Source organism: Hyaena hyaena, unplaced genomic scaffold (assembly GCF_003009895.1).
Source record: "Hyaena hyaena isolate Hyena2069 unplaced genomic scaffold, ASM300989v1 scaffold_97, whole genome shotgun sequence".
Lineage (NCBI taxonomy): Eukaryota > Metazoa > Chordata > Mammalia > Carnivora > Hyaenidae > Hyaena > Hyaena hyaena.
In genome coordinates, this window is record NW_024080728.1 from 1,168,075 (window position 1) to 1,191,626 (window position 23,552).

The following is a 23,552-nucleotide window of genomic DNA, read 5'->3' on the forward strand; positions in this document are numbered from 1 at the left end:
AACAATGTGATGTTAGTGTTACGACAAGTGTTATGAGGTCATCCGTCTCGCCAGGAGAGTCAAGGAATGATCAGAGAAGACTTCATAGAGGAGACGTTCCTTATGCTGAGTGTCAGAGAATGAAGAGAAGTTTGCTAGTTGGACTAGGTGAGAAAGGGTATTCCAGAGAAAAAGGATACCCTACAGAGAAGCACCTTGTATAAAAATGTGGAAGAGTAAAAGGAGATATCTTGCTCATGAACTTTAAATAGGTCAGTGTGGTAAGAGCATAGAGGATGTGAGGAAAAGATGGACGGGAAAAACAGACACTCTAAGAACAGTAAGAAGCCTTTAAAGAACCTTGTGTAAGATAGAGTGCAGGCATCGCTGCCTCATTTAATAGTTTATAAGACTAAGTCACAGAAGGTTAAACAACTTGCTCAGAGGTCACATGAGGGGACGAGGTCAAGCTACAAAATAGTTCTAGGGTTTTTATGCCTCAGGCGACAGTGCTTCCTGGGCCAGGACAGCCTTGAGAGCCTTCTGATGTTCTGGCTTGAACCACTCCAAGTTGTTAGCAGCAATGAACAGACCCAACTTCACAGTAGGCTCTGACCACACTGGCCACACACTTGGCACACCCTTGTACCAGAAGCCACAGGAGAGCTTTCTCTAAGAGAGCTTTTCCTAGAAGATGGCATGTGCACACTCATCTTGACTTTGACAGGCACACCTCAGAAATGATGGAGGAGGCAGAGCTCCTGGCACGTAGCTGTCCTGGAAAGCCACTTTCCATTTTTGCTGCCAGCATGTAAGTGGTACTTAAGCCACTTGTTCCCATCCAAGATTGAGAGCCATGGACATTGCAGGAGCTTTATGATGCTGCATAGGTTCTGGAATGGGAAAGAGCTGATTCTTACACTCATTTTAATGGCTAAAATGAAAACACCAACAATTCCATGTATTGGCAGGGATGTGGAGCAACTAAACTGTTCAGCGGTGTTTAATACTGAATCAAATATTAGCAGTATTTAATAAAGTTAAACTTATTACTACCTAGGAAAAATGTTCATGGCAGTGTTATTCGAAAGGGCCTAAAACTGGAAACAACCTAAATATTCATCAACAAGAGGATAGATAAAAGTAAATTGGGTGGTATATTCATAAAATCAAATACTGTTCAGCAATAAAAAGGAAAAAACTGCTGATACATATAACAGTGTGGACAAATCCAAACACACTCTACTGAGCAAAAGAAGCCAGATGTAAGAGTATGATTTCATTCACATGAAGTTCAAGAATAGGCAAAATGAATCTATGAGGATAGAAGTCAGAATATTGGTTACCTTGGAAGTTAGAGGGAGAGAGAAGCAAGTCTTATTCTAATTCCCAGTTCTACCACTGTGACTCCTGGAATTTTAACATTTATGATCCCTTTACCTCACCTATAAAATGGGGATAATAATAATACTGTTCTCAAAGGGTGGTTTTTATTTTTTTATTAAAAACTTTTTTAAATGTTTATTTTTGAGAGACAGACAGACAGAACATAAGTGGGAGAGGGGCAGGTAGAGAGGGAAACACAGAATCTAAAGCAGGCTCCAGGCTCTGAGCAGTCAGCACAGACCCTGACATGTGGCTTGAACTCATGGACCACGAGATCATCACTTGAGCTGAAGTCGGCTGCTTAACTGACTGAGCCACCCAGGTGCCCCTCTAAGTGTGTTTTTTAAATTAAATTTGTATTTTCATTTTACTGTAGTAAGAATAGTTAACATAATATCTATTCTTAACAGATTAAAAAATTTTTTAATGTTTATTTATTTTTGTAGGAGAAAGAGATAAAGTGTGAGCAGGGGAGGGGCAGAGAGGGAGAGAGAGAGAGAGAGAGAGACAGAATCCGAAGCAGGCTCCAGGCTCTGAGCTGTCTGCCCAGAGCCCGACTCAGGGCTCCAACTCACAAACGGTGCATTCATGACCTGATTTAATAATGGCTTAACCGACCGAACCACCCAAGTGCCCCATACTTAACAGATTTTTGTGTACAACACAATATTGTGAATTATAGGTACAATGTTGTATAGGAGATTTCTAGAACTTATTCCTTTTGCATGACTGAAGCTTTAAACCTATTGATTAAACCTATTGATTAGCAACTTCCCAGACTTCCCCTGGCAACCACTATTCTGTTTTCTGCTTCTACAAGTTTGACTATTTTTGATACCTTATATACATATACAATCATGCAGTATTTGTCCTGTGAATGGCTTCTTTCACTTAACATAATGTCCTCAAGCCTCAATCATGCTGTCATATATTTTTTAAGGTTTTTTTAAAGGCTGAATAATATTTCATTGTATGTATATATACATTTTCTTTATCCATTCATCCTTCAATGGACATTTAGTTTGTTTTTACATCTTGACTATTGTGAAATATGTTGCAGGAGACATAGAAGTGCTAATATTGATTCGTGATCCTGATTTCAATTCTTTTGGATCAATACCCAGAAGTGGGATTGCTGGATGACACAATAGTTTTATTTTCAGTTTTTAAAAAGTTTTTATATAAATTCCAGGGTCGCCTGGGTGGCTCAGTGGGTTAAGCATCTGACTTAGGCTCAGGTCATGATCTCACAGTTTTTGAGTTTGAGCTCTACATCAGGGTCGGTGCTGACAGCTCAGAGCCTAGAGCCTGCTTTGGATTCTATGTCTCCCTCTCTCTCTGCCCTTCCCCCCACTCACATTCTGTCTCTCAAAAAATAAATAAACTTAAAAAAATAAATTCCAGTTAGTTAACATACGGTGTAATGCTAGTTTCAGGTGTACATATAGTGATTCAACACTTCCATACATTACTTGGTGTGGTCACAAGTGTACTCCTTAATCTCTATCACTATTTGACCCATCCACCCATGCCTTCCTGTCTGGTAACCATCAGTTGCTCTCTCTATAGTTTTGAGTCTGTTTCGTGGTTTTTGTCTCTCTCTCTCTCTCTCTCTTCCCCCTTTATTTGCTTGTTTTGTTCTTAAATTCTACATATGAGTGAAATCATGTGGTATTTGTCTTTCTCTGGCTGATTTATTTTGCTTAGCATAATTCTCTCTAGCTTCATTCATGTCATTGCAAATGGCAAGATTTTTCTTTTTTATGGCTGAGTGATATCCCATTATATATATTATATATATACCATGTCTTCTTTATCCACTCATCAGTTGATGGACACTTTTTGCATTCCCACCAGCAGGGTCCAAGGGTTCCAGTTTCTCCACATCCTCACTAACACTTGTCTTTTGCATAGCACTTGTTTTAAGAGTCTAATAAGATAGTGCACAAAAATCTCTTAGTCTAAAACCCTGAAAAACATCAAGAGTCTGGCAAAAATTATTCTCACAGATGGTCCCTCACTCACCACCTACCAGGAACAGGGCCCTGAAACCTCCCCCTCCCCCCCAAAAAAACCCAGTTCCATTTCCGGTTAGCAGTGCTTCCAAGTCCCACGCCGCTAAATGCTGTCACGCTTACAGAATCCATGAGGCTCCCATGACTAGAAAGAAGCTTCATCCAATTCTGAACAGGAAGTAGGAATGGCAGCTGATAATCTGTGACCTGAATATAGCTATCCATTATCTCACTGTGGTTTCTTGTTTCTCTGACAGAGGAAACACCCACGACTTTCTTGAAGTTATTCTAAACACTCAGTTCCTTGTTTTAGCTCTGGCAGGATAATGTTACCCTTGAGCACTCCTGTGCTTTGGGCTGTGGCCTCCCTGCCAGCCTGTGGCTCCCAGCTCAGCAGCCAACCTGTAGGGAAACTATCCCCTCTAGTTGGGGGGCAGTGATAGGAGCAAACCAGGAACGAGGGCAACAGTATCTATAGCTATTGGAAGGGGGGAATAAACAAAGCCAGAAACCTTAACTACAGCATCCACTTTTTGTTCTTCTTCAAGAAGCCAGCCAGGCAGAACTGACATGCTGGGAGAGTATGTGTCACCAGCTTCTCATCATCACTAGTTTCTAGAGCAGAATTTTTAATTTTTTATATATTTTACGTTTTTTTTTTTTTTAAATGTATGTTAAGTAGGCTCCATGCCCTACTTGGACTTGTGGCTTGAACTCATGACTGTGAGACTGATAGAGTCATGTGCTCTACTGACTGAGCCAGCCAGGTGCCCCAATCATCATTAGTTTCTAAATTGCTCTCCATCTCTGGATGCTTCTCTCCGGTTCTGTTCTTCTCAGGAAAGTAAATCTGTCCTAGTGGGTCCACCCTCTAGGTGAGGAGCAGAGCCCAAGACCACGTCTCAGGTCTGAGCAGAAAAGGGTTGTTGACTCTTGGTTTTGTAAAACTCAGAGTCCAGGAGGCTTTTGACCAAGTTATATAGTAGGCAGCCTATATAGTAGGCGGTCTTCTGTCCAGCCTGCTCTCTTACCAAAGCTTTTGTCACTTACTACACCTGGGAAATCATTCATTCTGAAGAATTATGTCATGTGTTGCTCTTTCAAGAGTACTTATATTTAAAAGAAGAACTCTCAAGACGCTAATGCTTAAATCAAAGGACTCCATCTCTAAATGACTTCAGGGGAGCAGTGTTTGGCTGGGCAGGGCAAGCCTCAGGACTCTCTTCGGCCCCCTGGTGGCCATCACTTCTTAGTCAGTTCTCCAGATGTAGATGACACAGCATGACTCTCCTTTTAAAAGACTTTTTTTTCTGAAGAGGAACAGAAAGGTGGAACTCCTGTAATTTGATAAGAACAGAATGGGGAAGCTGTAAAAGCAGGTGGCCGCACAGCCCAGGAAAATGTGTTCAAAAGCTGTTTTCACAGGCCCAGAGCTCATGCTCAGAGCTAGAGGGCCCCCGGAAGGCTGGAGGAGTAGAGGGTCACACAGGGATTCTGAGACACAGTGAAAGCAACACCACATTGGTGGGGATGAAACCAGATTTCTGACGGCTGGGCTCTGCCACCTGCCAGTCAAGCTCTGAGCGGTCCTTAACCTCTCCAGAGCTCATTCTCTTCAATGAAAATACTCCAGGCAGGAGAAATACACACTGAGATGTTGACAGTGGTCCAGTCAGGGTGTGGGATTACAGGTGAAGTCGGTTTCTTCTTAATGCTCTATCAGAGTTTCATTAGAGATGCAGAACTACTAAGAATGACATAGAGTCAGTGGTTTATTATAAGGGATTTGAGGTTATGCAATTATGAGAGCTGCTTGTGTGCAGTTGCTGCTTATGTTTCTGGTGCTGGGCCTGAAGTTCAGGCCCCAGGAGCATAGTAGTCAGGAAGAATGAAGAGACATGAAGTATGGGAGAATGAGGGAAAACTGGAACTTGCAAGAAAAATGTGGCACCCACAAGGGTGAAGTGGAACTTGCATCAGTCTCACACTGCCTCCACAACCTCCAACTTCAGCAATGTCGGTGACGTGCAAAAGGAGCTGGGTCTTTTGACATGGAGCTAAACATGGAGCTGACATTTGGCTGGGGAGCTGATCAAGTTGAAGGACAAGATCTGGTGGGAGCTCTGAGTCCAGCTGCTTTCCCATGCCAACAAGGTGAATGGCAGATTTGAAACAATGTGTGCGAGTTGCAAGGGTGCCTGCCTCTCTGCAAACCTTCTGAGCATAAACATGGATGCTTCACTTCTTCATGTCTTAATATTCTTTCTTTTTTTTTTAAGTTTATTTATTTTGAGAGAGAGAGAGAGGCAGTGGGAGTGGGAGAGGGGCAGAGAAAGAGGGAGACAGAGAATCCCAAGCAGGCTCCTTACTGTCAGCATGGAGCCTGATGTGGAGCTCAAACTCATGAAAATGTGAGATCATGATCTGAGCCCAAACCAAGAGTCAGTCTCTTTACGGACTGAGCCACCCAGGTGCCCTTTATGCAAATTTTCTTTTGGCCAACTCTAGCCTAGAATCAGACAAAGAAAAAGACTTCTGAAAAACATAGTTCCAATTTAGCTAAATTGACATGTACAAAGCCACCACAATTCCTTTCTGTTCTTGCCATACCTCCTTCAATTAGCATGTATTACTTCAATAACCAGGAAAACAAAATCTTAAAAAGTTCCTAGAATATCCAAATGGCTAATAAATATATGAAAAATACTTCATCACTAATCAACAGGAAAATGCAAATTAAGAGCATAATAGGATATCTGTACACATCACACCAGAGTGGCTAAAATAAAAATGACGGACAACATCAAGTGTTTGTGAGGACATGGAGCAACCAGAACTCTCATACATTGCTAGCGGGAGTGTAAATTCATTACAATCACCTTGGGAAAATGTCTGATAATATTTATCAGAGTCGAACATATGCATACCCTATGATAAGCAATTGCATTTCTAGAAAAACATAGGTTCACTAAAAGACATACACAAGAATGCTCATAGTCATACTATTTGTAATAGCTAAACACCAGAAACAATTCAAATGTCCATCAACAATAGAATGGATAAATAAATCATGGTGAATTCATGTAATGGAGTATTAGATAACAATGGGAATAAATAGTCTATAACTCCATACAATAATAAGAGTGAATATCATATATATAATGTTAAGTAGAAGAAGCCAGACAAGAAAGAATACATATTTATAATTCTGTTTATGTCAAGTTCAAAAACAGGAAAGATTAATCTATGGTTTTAATTTATGAATAGGAATTACCCTTGAGAAACTAGTGACTGGAAGAGGTCAAGAGAGGGCTTCTGGTGTGTTAGTGACATTTTGTTTCTTCATTTAGGTTTTGGTTATACGAAGGTGTTTCCCGTTTGAAAATTTATAGAGCTGTATATTTATGATTTGTGCACTTTATATGTATATGTGTATGCATATGTATACTTCCACAAAAAGTTAGCAAAAAGAAAAAGAAAAAATTAATAATCTCTGGTTTAGGAAACTCACAAATTACATCACAAATTGAGGAGATTCAAATGCAATAATGTGGATTCAGTGCTTGGATCACAGTGCTGAGGAATACATAGATATAGGAATAAGGACGGAGAATATAATATTTAACCTAGGTTGGTATCTTCTTTTTAATCATAGTAAAATATGTGTAACATAAAATTTACCATTTTATGGTTTGGAGTATTTTAAGAGAATATGTGTGCTGGTATGTGTGGCAGGGGAGGTGCTAGTTAGTGAGAAGTAAGAAAGAAAGACAGGTTTCCTGAGTCCCTGATTAGTTTCGGTGATGCCTGCCTCAGTTTGTTCTGCTTGCTCAGCTGAGGTCTCATGACCAAGCAGGGTAATTCACTGCTCCTTGAAGTGAGTAACTCTTCATTGGCTGTGGGGGATTCTCCAGCCCCCTGAAGTCTGGCTAGATCTGATGACAAGAGCTCCTATGAACTCCAAAGTGCCATTGAATCCAGATCCCACTCTGTTCCCCTCACGACCCCAACACACACATTTCACTTCACCAGTGACTATCTCTACCCCTGAAGCTCTTTTCTTCATCAGCAGCCATGAGAAAGATCAAGAGAATCCCAAGCAGGCTCTGTGCTGTCGTCGCAGAGCCCAAAGTGGGGCTCAATCTCACAAACTACCTGAGCTGAAATCAAGAGCTGGATGCTTAACCAACTGAGCCACCCAGGTGCCCTGAAACTCACAGCTCTTAAATACATACACTGGAGTAGAGGCCAAGTATAACAGAAAATCCTGTCCCTAATACCACTGGAGAGAAACAATTGAGTGCCTACTATGTGCTTGGCATGACACTCCCAGAAAGATACCCATGCCTCTTAGAGGCCAGCAGAGGGCTCAGAACTTATCCAAGTGCAGGTTCTTTGAGCTAGAGATTTTTAAGGGGAAGAGAAATCTGGATAAATTACAGTGGATAACTCATTCTCCCTCTTCCTGGAAGCCCAAACAACTCAGATTTTATTATACTAAAATCAGATTAAAATAAACACCACACACATGCATGTAAAGGGAGGTCTGGAAAGATAATACAGTGGTTACCTTTGAGTGGTGGACAAGGGTTGATATTTCCATCTTCCTTGTACTTTTAAGGAAGCCTGTGCAATACTTAAGCCTTAGGAGAGCAAGCACTTGGGTTCAAATCTCAGCTTTGCTGTGGACTGGCTATGTGACTTTGAGCAAGTTACATCACCTGTATGAACTTTAATTTTATTATATATAATTGGGGGATGATAATAAACCTACCTGAATAAAATGATGCACATTAAGTGTTTTCATATGGTGTCTTATACAAAGAAAACACTCCATAAATGGGAGATGTTATTGCTATATTTCCATATATTTTATATTTTTCATCCAACATTAAAAAAAAAAAAAAGAACAAGGACAGTCCTGAAAAGAAAGAGAGTTTGTAAGAAGGCATGTGGAGACTTAGGAGATGTGGACAAAATGAGGGAGTGGCTCAGCCATGGAGTGGGGGTAGGGGTTGAATTGGACTATGAGCCTTTCTTTTTTGGCTTCCAGCTGAGGATCTATATCTTTCTGCCCTGGGTTACTGCTCCCTGCACCCTAAGCTCAGACAAAAGAGCAATTGCCCCAATTAGCTCTACTCTGGAAACATCTCTGATACTAGAGAATCCTGGGGCACACTGGCTACCAGAGAGTTTCTTGCCGTGATCTGGGTACAGAGTGACCTGATCAGCTCAGCACAAGGTTCTATCATTTCATTTCTTGTTCTGACATGCTGTGTCTGTGAGTACTGCTTTAAAAAAACCTCTAAAGTTTAGCCCTTTGAAATCATACCTCTTTAGTCTCTGGTGCTGGCAAGTCATTTTACTTTTTACTAAGTGTTTATTTATTTATTTTGAGAGAGAGAGAGAGAGAGGAAGTGTGCTAGTATAGGTGAGTGCACAATTAGGAGTGAGGGGAGGGCAGAGAGAGGAGAGAGACAATCACAAGCTTGCTCCACAAGGTCAGCGCGGGGCTCAGTCTCACAAACTGTGAGATCATGACCTGAGCTGAAACCAAGAGTTGGACGCATAACTGACTGAGCCACCCAGGAGCCCCTATTTTACTTTTAATAAGACATTCACTGCTATGACCTCATCAAAATAACTCCAGAAAAGGGACACAGTCTTCAGAGGAGGCATCCTCCCTCCTTTTCTGGGGTTGTTCCTTTTCCTTTAAGTGAATACTTGCTCTGGCTCTTCACGCCTGGCCTGGCATTCAGCACACACTGTGGGTTTTGCCTTTTGTCACACTGAGCATGCCTCCTGCAACCGTGGCTGGGGCACACATTCTCCCATATTTGGGAGTAAGCTGGAGACTTGGCGGCATGTGGGTTTCTGTTTAAAATTCCAAAGCCAGCGGGGCGTATATTATCCATTTCCTCAAATCCAACATGCTGTAAAAGCATGAGTCAGAGTCGGATAAGCTTCTTCCCAGGGGAAGTTATGTCAGTTGGTTAGTGAATGTAATTAAACAAGGATAATGTTCACTGGCATTAGCTGCAGATTAATGCAGAAAGAAACAAAATCTCTGTCTTGAGTTTACAATCTTCCTGCCAAGATAGGACAACTTCCCCTAGTGTCACTGATCAGGGAAGGCAATCCAATCTTAATGTAATTTGAGGGGCATAGGAAGACCCCTCCATCAATAGTCTCCTTCCACATAAAGAAATAATGCAGATATTAGGAACTTTTGGGTGCCTCAGTCGGGTGAGCATCTGACTCTTGATTTTGGCTCAGGCCATGGTCTCATGGTCGTGGGATTAGGTCCTCTTTGGACTTTGCGACAACAGTGCAGAGCCTGCTTGGGATTTCCTCTCTCTCTCTCTCTGCCCCTCCCCTGCTTGTGCGCTTATGTGTGCATGTGCACTCTCTCTCTCCCTTTCTCTCTCAAAAATAAATAAATAAATAAATAAATAAATAAATAAATAAATAAAGATGTTAGGAACTTTGGGAGAGGGACGTATATTTGGATTATTTTTAAGGTATTTTGTGAGGAGGGTTACATGTTTGGAAATCTCAGTGAGGATTATTTTATTTGATTTAATCCGTCATCACTCAGAGCCAGGTGGTTAAGAGCAGACTCTAGGGGAATGGAACATAGGACAGATAAAATTTGACAAGCACTGGGAATGATGGTCACCTTATTGTGCTTTGCATATGAATGAGTCTTCTGGGGAGGGGGGTTCCCTCCAGGAAGCCCAGAAGCAACACCAAGGCTGAGGGCTCCAGAGGGGCTGAGGGGGTGAAGGTACCAGGAAGGAAGTTAGGAAACGAGGGGTGTGTCTAGAGGTCATTGGAAACCCATGGTTTCTATGACACACTTTAGCCTAGACAAGCCCTTTCCACAATCATGGAAATCACAAAATAAAAAGTCAATTCTGAAAAGGCTATTGGAGGTCATTTAGTTCAACTTCTCTTCAAAGAAGAGCAAGTTGAGGCTCACCCAGAGAGGTTAAGTAATTTGCCCAAGTTCACCCAGTGGCAGAGTTGAGACTTTTGTCTCCTCTTTTCATCTTTCTACCAAGTTGCTCCAGCAACAACAAAGCTAACACTCAGGCCGATCTCATTGGCTCATTCTGAAAATATCCACTTGGTCCTGCCTTTTCAAATATAAGCTCTGTGCAGGCGACGAGAAGCAATGTTAAATCCTATCTGAGAAACTAAAGTCTCCCGCCACTCAGGTCCCTCCTGGCTTCAACAACATAGTTTCAAAATGCATTTTTTTTCTTCATTCCAGTAAAAAATGAGGTAAATTTCATATAACTGAGATACAAAGCTTATTGCTAACTAGAACAGCTTCTGGGGTTAAAGAAAAAGAGTTTCGTAAATGTTCTTTTAACGATTTGATGAAGCATTCCCCACCCCCCCAATCCCCCACCTTCCACTTGAGCAAAGTATTTAGAAATATACTTGATCTTTTTGTCATTTCTCTGTGTTTTAGTGTTTTTAAGTGCCCCTTCTGATGTAGCTCAAAGCATTTTGTTTTTCTTAAATGTGAGATTGTATTCTTTCTGCCCAGATAGGATGGAAAGGACTTTCCCAAATAAGGAAGTTTTGCTGGAGTGTGTGGCTCAGGCAGCAGCAGTTGCTACCATCCTAACTTAGTCAGATACAGTGGGTCCACTAAGCCAGGAAGCATTTAAGGACTCATTAGCATTTTTGCACAGCTGAACTTTGGAGGTCGGAGGTGTCGCCAGCAGGTGGTTGTGGCAACCAGGGATGTGAAAACAAAAATTGTAGAGAAGGCAAAGTTTGGTTTCAGCCCACTTCTGTTCTCCACATTCCCTGCTTCCCAGCCCCAGAGTCCTGCAAGTGTTTGTTCTCTCTTCAGGACAGAGAGTAGATGCTCTGGTTTTTTGGAATCGGATAGATACGAGTTAGAGTTCTGGCTCTCCACATATAATCTGTGTGATTTTCAGTAAGTTAACTTTTTTTTTTAAGCCTTTTTCCTTTCTTTTAAAGTAACAATGGGGGCATCTGGGTGGATCAGTTAAACGTCTGACTTTGGCTCAGGTCATGATCCCTTGGTCCATGAGTTCAAGCCCCGTGTCCGGCTCTGTGCTGACAGCTAGGAGCCTGGAGCCTGCTTGGGACTCTGTGTGTGTGTGTGTGTCTCTCTCTCTGCCCTTCCCCCCACCTTTCAAAAATAAACATTAAAAAAAAAATCTAAAGAAAAATGATAGTGCTTATTTCATGGTATTTTTATGAGCAGTAAATAACCTACTAAATGCAATGTATGTAGTGTGTCCCAGTTTCCCTTTTTAGGCTCTAAAATTACTTGTTTTTTATCATTTGTAAAGTACCTCCTCACTACCAGAACACCTTAGTCTGTACTTAACCAGGGGTTAAGAGGAAAGTGTGATTATTAAAGTAATTTGTGGTAATGTGTAAGTGACTACAATAAAAATTTATTAGCCCATATGAATTTCTGACTTCTGTAAAAAGGGATGCTGTTGCAAGTGAAATGAAGAATTTCCTTGCAATAATGAAGATATATTTTCTTTTGTAATGCTCCTTAATTTATATCTCTATGCCTTTCTCCACCTGCCCCTAAAGCCTACTCAGCCTTCTAGGGTGAAAAGAGGCAAATGCTCCATAAGAATCTATATGGTTCTGGGAACTTGATAAACAGGATCATTTTTTTTCTAGATAGAAGAATGGTAATCATCATATTTTCAAAAATATTGAAAAGCACATACTTTTTTAGACTGCAAAGCTTAGATCATAATATACTGAGAATCTTTGACAGAAGTTTTTTTTTTTTTTTTTTTTTTTTTAACCTGAACAGCAAGAACCTGTTTTCAAGGCCATACCCAAATAGGACAACAATTAACCCAAGACCAAGTAGATCTTAAGAGAACCTTGATGTAAAACAATCTGGCAGTTTCTCAAAAGGTTAAATATATGAACCAGTAATTCTACTCTTAGGCATATACCCAAGAGAAGTGAAAACATATGTTTATACTAAAACTTGCATGCGAATGTGCATAGCAACACTATTCAAAATAGCCAAGAAGTAGAAACATCCCAAATGTCCATTGATTAATGAATAAAGAAAACATGGCACATCTGTACAATGGATTATTATTCAGCCATAAAAAGAAAGGAAGTACTGATACACACTGCAACATAAACTTTGAAAACATTGTCATAAATGAAAAGTCTGACACAAAAGGCCACATATTATATGAAATTTCCAGAATAGGCAAATTCATGGAGACAGAAAGTAGATTAGTTGTTGCCTAGGGCTGGAGTGAATAGGGGAATGTTTGTTTGTTTGTTTGTTTGTTTGTTTTGTTTCCGTGATTCTTTAAATTATTGTAACAATTTTAATGTTTATTTTTGAGACAGACATAGAGACAGAGCATGAGCAGGGGAGGGGGAGGGGTAGAGAGAGAGGAAGACCCAGAATCTGAAGCAGGCTCCAGGTTCAGAGCTGTCAAGCACAGAGCCCAATGTGGAACTTGAACTCAAGAACCCTGAGATCATGACCTGAGCTGAAGTGGATGCCTAACCGACTGAGCCACCTAGGTGGCCCAATTTTAACAATATTAGATGCTGGAAAATTCTATATCTTCTCAATTTTAATCCTTTGTTTTATAAAATATAAATTTCCAAATTAAAAAAAAGAGTCCTTACAAATATTCTTTGTACAATTTGAGATAGGACAAAACACAATTATAGAATTTAAAAATTAGAACACTATGCACAGTTTGAGCTTTCCTTCTAATCTATCCTTCTTGCTTTAGTAAGATGAATTTTAATACCTTTTTTGGTAAGCTTTGTTGTCATTATGTGGAAAGGGGAGTGTTGTTACTGAGTATGGGGTTTCTATTTGGGGTGATGAAAATGTTCTAAAATTCATTTTGGTGATAATTGCACAACTCTGTGAATATATTAAAAATCACTGAGGGGCACTGGATGGATCAGATGGTTAGGCATCTGACTCTTGATTTTGGCTCAGGTCATGATCTCAGGGTCATGAGATCAAGCCCCACACTGGGCTCTGCAGTGGGTGTGGAGCCTGCTTAAGATTCTCTCCCTTCTTCTCCCTCTCACAAAACCCTCCCCAGCTTGTACACATGCTCTCACCCTCTCTCCAAAAATAAAAAATAAAAAAACCATAAATAAACCAGTGAGTTTTACACTTTAAATGGGTAAATTTTGTAGTATATAAACTATACTTCAATAAAGTTGTTACATACACACACACACACACACACACACACACAGAGAAAGATAGCCTTGAGAAAAGTACTTGTTACATTGTAGGTACTTACATCTTGGTTGGTAAAAGGCCATAGGACTCCTGAGGTCTGAAAAAAATGACTCTGGTATCCATTTGCAGATTCTAGTGAGTGGCCAATTGTTTGAATCCAAGCATGGGTCAGGGGAGCCAGGGTGAGAACCTCACAAGCTCTTCATTCTGCATTCCAGTTCTTCTGACCAGAAACATGAATACAACAATAGAAAACAGGCCAGAAAATGGCTTCTAGAATACATTTTAATAGTTATTTATAGCTAGTATTACTGCTGTTTTCTCTTAAAAGTCAAATTTCTCTTTAAGCTCTATAAATAGAACAAAGCTTATTAAAGGGATATCATTATTTAAGATTGGAGCCACAAGAGAAATCATTTAATTACTAATTCCACAGGCAATGAATTAAAATGGAATGCTCCAATCAGCCAAAGGGAGATGAGACAGGATCTTGGAGAAGATGCTAGATTATTAACAGAGTTCTTTTGCTCTAAAACAAAAAGCCTTAGGGGTCAACATGAAATTCAGTTGGAATTGCTTTGCTTCAAGGATCCAAATGACCAATGGAATATTAAAAAGAACTCCTTATAGATTAGGAAATTTAGTATTATTAGTAGTTGCTTTAGGATCAATTTTGGTTAAAATGGTACCACAACTTCATGAATGTTTGTGTCCAGGAAAGTGTCCTTTGATTTATAAAATGGAAAAGAATAACTAAAGCACAATTCAGACTGTAAGTCAGCAGTCTCCATTTCCTCTGAAACACCAAGAAAAGAGGGCAGAATTTCTATTTTCTAGCTCAAAGCATGATTTGATAATTTAAGAATGCATTTATATTAGTAAACACTCAAAATTAAGGTTGACTTCATACATTTAAAAATTGTTGTTAGGGGCGCCTGGGTGGCTCAGTCGGTTAAGCATCTGACTTTGGCTCAGGTCATGATCTTATGGTTAGTGGGTTTGAGCTCCGCTTTGGGCTCTGTGCTGACAGCTAGCTCAGATCCTGGAGCCTGCTTCAGATTCTGCATCTCTCTATCTCTGAAACTCCCCTGCTCGTGCTGTCTCTCTCTCTCTCTCTCTCTCTCTCAGAAATCAATAAAAACATTAAAAAAATAAAAATAAAAATTGTTTTTAAAATTTCAAAAATGTGGTGTTGATCAGGTCATCAGGTCATGATCTCACAGTTCATGAGTTTGAGCCCGGGTCGGGCTCTGTGCTGACAGCTCAGAGCCTAGAGGCTGCTTTGGATTGTGTCTCCCTTTCTCTCTGCCCCTCCCCATTTGACTCTCTCTCTCTCAAAAATAAACATTTAAAAAAGTTTAAAATAAATAAATAAATAATTTCAAAAGCAATGCATTTTCTTTATAAAAATGTAACAATGCAGGATTGCCTGAGTGGCTCAGTTGGCTAAGTGTCCCACTCTTGGTTTCAGTTCAGGTCATGACTTATTGGTTGGTGGGTTGGAGCCCTGTGTCTGGCTCCACAGCACAGGGCCTGCTTGGGATTTTCTCTCCCTCCGTTGCTTGCACACATACCTGTGCACATGCACACACACAAGCATGTGGTGCACTCTCTCTCCCTCTCTGTCTCAAAAAAAAAAAAAGTTAAATGTAATAATGCAGCAGCATATAAATTATTATTAATAATTACTAACAATTAATACATATTTACAAAGTGCCTAGCATTAAGGTCCGAGGTATCTGATTTAATCATCACAATCATCTGATAAGATAGTCATTATTATATTTTCCTCTGCTTTGCAGATAAGAAAACTGAAGCTCAGAGAAGTTAAGTGCCTTGCCTAAAGTCATACATCTTGTGAATGGTAAAATCAGGATTTTAAACAATGTAGTTACATTTCAACATCTAAGCTCTTAAATTCCTTTATTGGGGCCCTAGCTGGCTCAGTTGGTTGAACATCTGACTCTTAATTTGGGCTCAAGTCATGATCCCAGGGTTTGGGATCATGTGCTACATGCTGCCCATGGAGCTTGTTGAAGATTTTCTCTCTCTCTTCCCAGATAGTGCACACAAGTGCTCTCTCTCTCTCTCAAAAACAAACAAATAAATCAAATTCCTTTACCCTTTTTTAATTTCTAAAAGTATTTATTTTATTTTTTAAATTTAGTTTATTTAATTTTAATTAATTAATTAATTTGCATCCAAGTTAGTTAGCATACAGTGCAACAATGATTTCAGGAGTAGATTCCTTAATGCCCCTTCCCCATTTAGCCTTCCTCACCTCCCACAACCCCTCCAGCAACCCTCAGTTTGTTCTCTATATTTAAGAGTCTTATGTTTTTGGAGGAGGGCACTTTGGGGATGAGCGCTGAGTATTATGTAGAAACTAATTTGACAATAAACTATTTGTAAAAAAAAATAAAATAAATAAATAAATAAAATAAAATAGTAAAAAAAAAAAAAAAAAAAAAAAAGAGTCTTATGTTTTTTCCCCCTCCCTGTTTTTACATTATTTTTGCTTCTCTTCCCTTATGTTCATCTGTTTTGTATCTTAAAGTCCTCATATGAGTGAAGTCATATGACATTTGTCTTTCTCTGACTAATTTCACTTAGCATAATACCCTCTTGTTCCATCTACGTAGTTGCAGATGGCAAGATTTCATTCTTTTTGATTGCCAAGTAATACTGCACTGTATACATATACCACGTCTTCTTTATCCATTCGTCTGTCAGTGAACATTTGAGCTCTTTCCATACTTTGGCTATTGTCGATAGCACTGCTATAAACATTGGGGTGCATGTGCCCCTTCAAAACAGCACACTTGTATCTCTTGGATAAATACTTAGTAGTGCAATTGCTGGGTTGTAGGGTAGTTTTATTTTTAATTTTTTGAGGAAACTCCATACTGTTTTTCCAGAGTGGCTGCACCAGTCTGCATTCCCACCAGCAGTGCAAAAGAGACCTTAGACAAGTGACTTAACTTCTCTGAATCCTTGCCAACATCTGTTGTTGCCCGAGTTGTTAATGTTAGCCATTCTGACAGGTGTGAGGTAGTATCTCATTGTGGTTTTGACTTGTATTTTCCTGATGATGAGTGATATTGAGTATTTTTTCATGTGTCAGTTGGCCACCTGGATGTCTTCTTTGGAGAAGTGTCTATTCATGTCCTCTGCCCATTTCTTTGCTGGCTTATTTGTTTTTTGGCTGTTGAGTTTGATAAGTTCTTTGTAGATTTTGGATATTAACCCTTTATCTGATATGTCATTTGCAAATATCTTCTCCCATTCCATCCATTGCCTTTTAGTTTTACTGATTGTTTCCTTCACTGTGCCACTGTGCAGAAGCTTTTTATTTTGATGAGGTCCCAATAGTTCATTTTTGCTTTTGTTTCCCTTGCCTCCAGAGATGTGCTGAGTAAGAAGTTACTGTGGCTGAAGTCAAAGAGGTTTTTGCCTGCTTTCTCCTCTAGGATTTTGATGATTTCCTGTCTTATGTTTAGGTCTTTCATCCATTTTGAGTTTATTTTTGTGTATGGTGCAAGAAAATGGTCCAGGTTCATTTTTCTGTATGTTGCTGTCTAGTTTTCCCAGCACCATTTGCTGAAGGGACTGTCTTTATTCCATTGAATATTTTTTCCAGCTTTGTCAAAGACTAGTTGGCCATGCATTCATAGGTCCATTTCTGGGTTCTTTATTCTGTTCCATTTATCTGAGTGTCTGTTTTTGTGCCAGTAGCATACTGTCTTGATGATTACAGCTTTGTAATCTTGAAGTCCAGGATTTTGATGCCTCCAGCTTTGGTTTTCTTTTTCAAGATTGCTTTGGCTATTCAGGGTCTTTTCGGGTTCCATACAAAATTAGGATTGTTTGTTCTAGCTCTGTGAAGAACGCTGGTGTTATTTTGACAGGCATTGCAAATTCCTTTACCTTTTAAGTAAAGGTCCTATCAACTTCTCTAATCATGTTTTCCCAAATTAACTATTATTTGCTCTTCATGGTGGATTAGAAAGATAAAGTTTAAACTGGAAAATAACCTTTAGCTTTCTCATAAAAATATCAATGAATCAGATATATTATAGAACACATAAAATTAATTAAATGTATAAATGTATTTAAATATAATTAATTAATTACATAAAATTAATATATAGAATTAATATATTATACAGCATATTTAAATATTCATGGACTAGATATCATCTCAAGAGAAATGAATACTCATGTTCACATAAAACATGTATTTGAGGGGCACCTGGGTGCCCCAGTCTGTTAAGCGTCTGACTTTTGATTTCAGCCCAGGTCATGAGCTCACAATTCATGAGATAGAGCCCTACATGGGGTTCCATGTGCTGACAGCGCAGAGCCTGTGTTGCCTCTGTCTCTCTCTGCCCATCAACCCCAACTCATTCTCTCTCTCTCAAAATAATTAAATAAACTTAAAAACAAACATATATTTTGTGAATGTTCACAGCAGCATTATTCATAATAGCCAAAAATTGGAAACAAACCAAATGCCCATAAACTACTGATTGATAAAATGTGGTATACCCACAAAAATTAGCAATAAAAAGAAATGAAGGACTTGGGACGCCTGAGTGGCTCAGTCGGTTAAGCATCCAACTTCAGCTCGGGTCATGATCACACGGTTTATGTGTTGAAGCCCCATGTCATGCTCTATGCTGACAGCTAGCTCAGAGCCTGGAGCCTGCTTCAGATTCTGTGTCTCCCTCTCTCCCTGACTCTCCCCTGCTCACGCTCTCTCTCTTTCTCTCTGAAATAAATAAAAAACATAAAAAAAAAACAGAAATGAAGGACTGATTCATGCTATTGTATACATTGATGAACCTGGAAAACATGCTAATTGAAAGAAGCCAATTACAAGAGCACCTGGGCTACTCAGTCAGTTAAGCATCCAAGTTTGGCTTGGGTCATGATTTCATGGTTCTTAAGTTTGAGCCCTGCATTGGGTGAGCTCAAGCCCGGTTTAGGGCTCTGTGCTTTCAGTATGGAGCCTGCGTGGGATTTGCTCTCTCTTCTTCTCTCCCTCCCCTCATTCATTGTGCCCTCTCTCTTTCAGAAAGAAAGAAAGAAATAAAGAAAGAAACGAAGAAAGAAAGAAAGAAAGAAAGAAAGAAAGAAAGAAAGAAAGAAAGAAGAAAGTCAGTCACAAAGGATCACATACTGTATAATTCCACCAACATGAATTGTCCAGAATAGGTAAATCAATAGAAAGAGAATAGATTAGTGATATCTAGGCTGGGGTTTGGGGATAGTGTAATAGAGAGTGAATGAAAAAAGTAGTAGGTTTCTTTTTGGGATGATAACAATATTCTAAAACTGATTCTGGTGATGGTTTCAAAACTGTGTAAATGTATTAAAAAACTGTGAATTGTATGCTTTAAATGTATGAATTTTATAGGATTTAAATCAAATCTTAATAAAGCTGCTAAAACCTCAGTTTATGATAGTGAAAAAACATGATCAAAATCCATTTGTTTATGGGGGTGCCTGGGTGGCTTAGTCGTTTAGGCCTCCGTCTTTCGCTTAGGTCGTGATCTCGCGGTTTGTGGGTTTGAGCCCCGCGTTGGGCTCTGTGCTGACTGCCAGCTCGGAGCCTGGAGCCTGTTTCAGTCTGTGACTCCCTCTCTCTCTGACCCTCCCCTGCTCACGCTGTCTCTCTCTCTCTCTCTCTCTCCTAGAAATAAATAAAAAAAACATTTAAAAAATCCATTTGTTTGGAAAATGGATGATGGGCATTGAGGAGGGCACTTGATAGGATGAGCACTGGGTCTTGCACGGAAGTGATGAATCATGGGAATCTATTCTAGAAGCCAAGAAGAGCACACTGTATACACTGTATGTTAGCTAACTTGGCAATAAATTATTTATATTTAAAAAATTGATTTAATTGCATTATATATCTTTATAAAATTAAATTTAATAAATAAATTTTTTTTTAAATTAAAAACAAACCATTTGGTTATTTCAACCTGTCCTTGAAATCTAAAGAATTAATAAAAATATAATCAAGAACACCTTCATAAATCAAGATAGTTAGTGTATGCTCAGATATGGCAAGGTTTTAATGAGAAGAGAAAGCAGATGGTTTAAAACCACAAGAAACAACCACAAAGCTACATAAGTGGTCAGAGAGAAGGAAGAAAAGAGAACTTATACAAGAATCTATAGCATGTCTCAGCTTTAATCTAGTTTGCTTCGGTTCATATGTGGCTTTTAAAGACTAGTTATTTAACATTATTTTAAAATATAACAAATTTCTGGCAAGGAGACAAATAAATTATTTGTGATGGTGTAGTAGGTAAGTTCCAAAGTTGTACCTTGAAATATACCCTGTTATTCATGCTTTTGTATGTTTCCCTCTCACACAGAATCTAGATTGACCCTTTGACTCTTTTTTTTTTTTTGATTACTAATAATTTAAGTTAGATTTAAAATGTCATACAAGGGGCACTTGGGTGGCTCAATCAGTTAAGGATCCAACTCTTGATCTCAGCACAGGTCTTGATCTCAAGAGTTATGAGTTCAGGCCCTGTACTGAGCTCCATGTTGGGCATGGAGCCACCTTAGAACAGAACAGAATAGAATAGAATAGAATAGAATAGAATAGAATAGAATAGAATAGAATAGAATGTCATACAAAATTTTGAAGCTAAATGATGGGTGTGTGAACACATATACATTTTGTATGTTTGAACATTTCTCTACTTTTTTGTTTTGCTTTGTTTTGTTTTAACCAATAGAATACACTGAAAGTGATATTAGACTAGTTCTAGACTTAAGCCTTAAGAATACTTGACAAATTTTTGTTTTTGCACTTTTGAAAAGAGTCCTGAAGTGCCATGTATGAGGTTTGGCTACCCTACTGGAGAGATTCTAGAGGTCACTTTCAGTCAACCAACTCGAACAATGGAAACCTGAGTAGGGTAGAAGAGCCCACAGAGACCCCCCTAGCTGAATACAAACAGGCTCATTAGCCCACCTACCTCAAAATATCCATAAGCCCTAGCTGACCATTGAGTTACTTATACTTGGACACAGCTACCAAAAAAGGAAAATTCCCTCACCTCCTCACCTTCTCCCTTAAATACAGCCCCCCACTCCCCACCTGACTGCCTCCTGGTAGGCAGTCTCTCCTTTGCTGTCCCACTGTCTGATCCCTTGCAGTATAGTCAGTAAACTTCTCGCTCCTTTGTTCTGCATTGGGGGAATTCTTTCACCACCCAGCTGCCTCTGATCAGGTCACCCCACAGAGTCATATGGAGAAGTGACTTAGAGAGGCCAGGTATAAAGGGAGAGACCCTGAGACTGCATGGACAAAGAGGCCCCAGCCATCCCAGTGGCCTATTTCAGCGCTCCCCCTCCTCTAACCAACCTAAGCAAAGTTCCAAACACATGAGAGTGCCATTCTGGATGTTCAATCTAGGGGACACCCAAATGACTGCAGCATCATCTGCGGTCACATGGAGCAGAACTCCCAACTGAGGCCAATCAATCCACAGAATCATGACAGATAATACAATAAGGCCACTGAATTCTGGAGTGGTTTTATTATGCAGCCATAAATAATTGAAATGAAACATTTTCGTTTTGTATTCCTCCAATCTTTTGATCCCACAGGTGTTGATGGGCTTTGCTGTTCTTAGAGCTATTTGGGGGAAGAAAATATCATTGTCTGTCTTTCTTTCTTTCTTTCTTTCTTTCTTTCTTTCTTTCTTTCTTTCTTTCTTTCTTTCTTCTTGAGAGCACATGTGTGACCAGAGGAGGGGCAGAGAGAGAGAGAGAGAGAGAGGGAGAGAATCCCAAGCAGGCTCTGCACTATCATCATGGAGCCTGATGTGGGGCCTGAACTCATGAGCTGTGAGGTCATGACCTGAGCCGAAATCAAGAGTTGGATGCTTACCCAACTGAGTCACCCAGGTGCCCCTATTGTTTTACATTTTTAATTTTTAAAGGTTTATTTATTTTGAGAGAGAGAGAGAGAGAGCAGGGAAGGGCAGAGAGAGAGGGTGATATAATCCCAAGCAGGCTCCACACTGTCACCATGGAGCCTGATGCAGGGCCTGAACTCATAAACCACAAGATCATGACCTGAGCTGATATCAAGAGTTGGTTGCTTAACCAACTGAGCTATCCAGGCGCCCCTTGCTTTTCATTTTTAAAACTTTATTTGGACATAATTTCAAGTTTACAAAAAATGTTGCAAAGTAGTACATAGAGCTTCCATATACCCTCCAGCTTGATCCTCTACTTATTTCTCAATTATTTCAGAGTAAGTTGTAGACATAATGCTCTATTACCCTTTAATATTTCAATTTGTATTTCTTGAGTGCAAGGATTCAGTACAACAATCAAAATCAGGAAATTAACCTTGATCCAATAATATCCTCCAATCTACACACCCTATTCAAATCTTACCCATGGTCTCAATAATGTCCCTTATAGGTTCAGGATTCGATTTACAATCACATTTTGCATTTAGTTGTTGTGTCTCTCTTTTTAAATTTTTGAAAGGTTCATTTATTTTTGAGACAGAGCATGAACAGGGGAGGTGCAGAGAGAGAGAGGGAGACACAGAATCTGAAGAAGGCCCCAGGCTCCAAATTGTCAGCACAGAGCCTGACGCGGGGCTCGAGCTCACAGACCATGAGATCATGACTTGAGCTGAAGTCGGACACTTAAATTACTGAGCCACCCAGGCACCTCTAGTTGTTGTGTCTCTTTAGGCTTCTTCAATCTGGAACAATTTCTCAATATTTAATGATCTTTCATAATCTTGATAGTTTTGGAGAGCCCAAACCAATCGCTTTTGAGAATGTTCCTCAATTATGGTGAGTTGTCTGATGTTTCTTCATAATTTATGCATTTTGACAGAAATCTTACAGGGGTGCCTGGGTGGCTCAGTCGGTTAAGCATCCGACTTAGGCTCAGGTCATGATCTCACAGTTTGTGGTTTCGAGCCCCGCATCGGGCTCTGTACTGACAGCTAGCTCAGATCCTAGAGCCTGCTTTGGATTCTGTGTCTCTCTCTCTCTCTCTCTGACCCTCCCCTGCTCACGCTGTCTCTCTCTCTCAGAAATAAATAAAAACAGCTCTTCTTGTGAGTGGCCTGAGGTGATCTCTCAAAATGGTTCGCTATTTACTTGACCTGGAAAACCCGACAAAATCATGCAAATCAAGAGGTTCAAATCTTCGTGTTAACTTTAACAACACATGTGAAACTGCCCAGGCCATCAAGGGTATGCATATCCGAAAAGCTACCAAGTATCTTAAAGATGTCACTTTGCAGAAGCAATGTGTGCCATTCAGATGCTACAATGGTGGAGTTGGTAGGTGTGCCCAGGCCAAACAGTGGGGATGGACACAGGGTCGGTGGCCCAAAAAGAGTTCTGATTTTTTACTGCACATGCTTAAAAATGCAGAGAGTAATGCTGAACTGAAGGGTTTAGATGTAGATTCTCTGGTCATTGAGCACATCCAAGTGAACAAAGCCCCCAAGATGCAGCGTAGAACTTACAGGGCTTATGGTCAGATTAACCCATACATGAGCTCTCCCTGCCACACTGAGATGATCCTCACTGAAAAAGAGCAGATTGTTCCTAAACCAGAAGAGGAAGTTGCACAGAAGAAAAAGATATCCCAGAAGAAGCTGAAGAAACAAAAACTTACGGCCTGGGAGTAAATTCTGCATAAAATACATGCAAATAAAGGTAAACACAGAAAAAAAAAAGAAATAAATAAAAACATTTTTAAAAATTTAAAAAAAAAAAAAAGAAATCTTACAGAGGTGATGCTGTGCTAGTCTCCAGGAATCATACAAGGAGGCACATGATATAATGTTGTTCCATTAATGATGATGTCAACTTTTATTACTTAGTTAAGATTGTGTCTGCCAA

The 23,552-nt window shown here is 39.7% G+C and overlaps 1 protein-coding gene across 1 annotated transcript; it reads left to right on the forward strand.

Moving 5' to 3' along the window:
* Positions 1-22,783: 22,783 nt before the first annotated feature.
* LOC120233765 (60S ribosomal protein L17-like) lies at positions 22,784-23,338 on the forward strand. The gene has a single exon (XM_039235236.1). It carries the CDS (start codon positions 22,784-22,786, stop codon positions 23,336-23,338), a length of 555 nt encoding a protein of 184 aa, XP_039091167.1.
* The last annotated feature ends 214 nt before the right edge of the window (positions 23,339-23,552 follow it).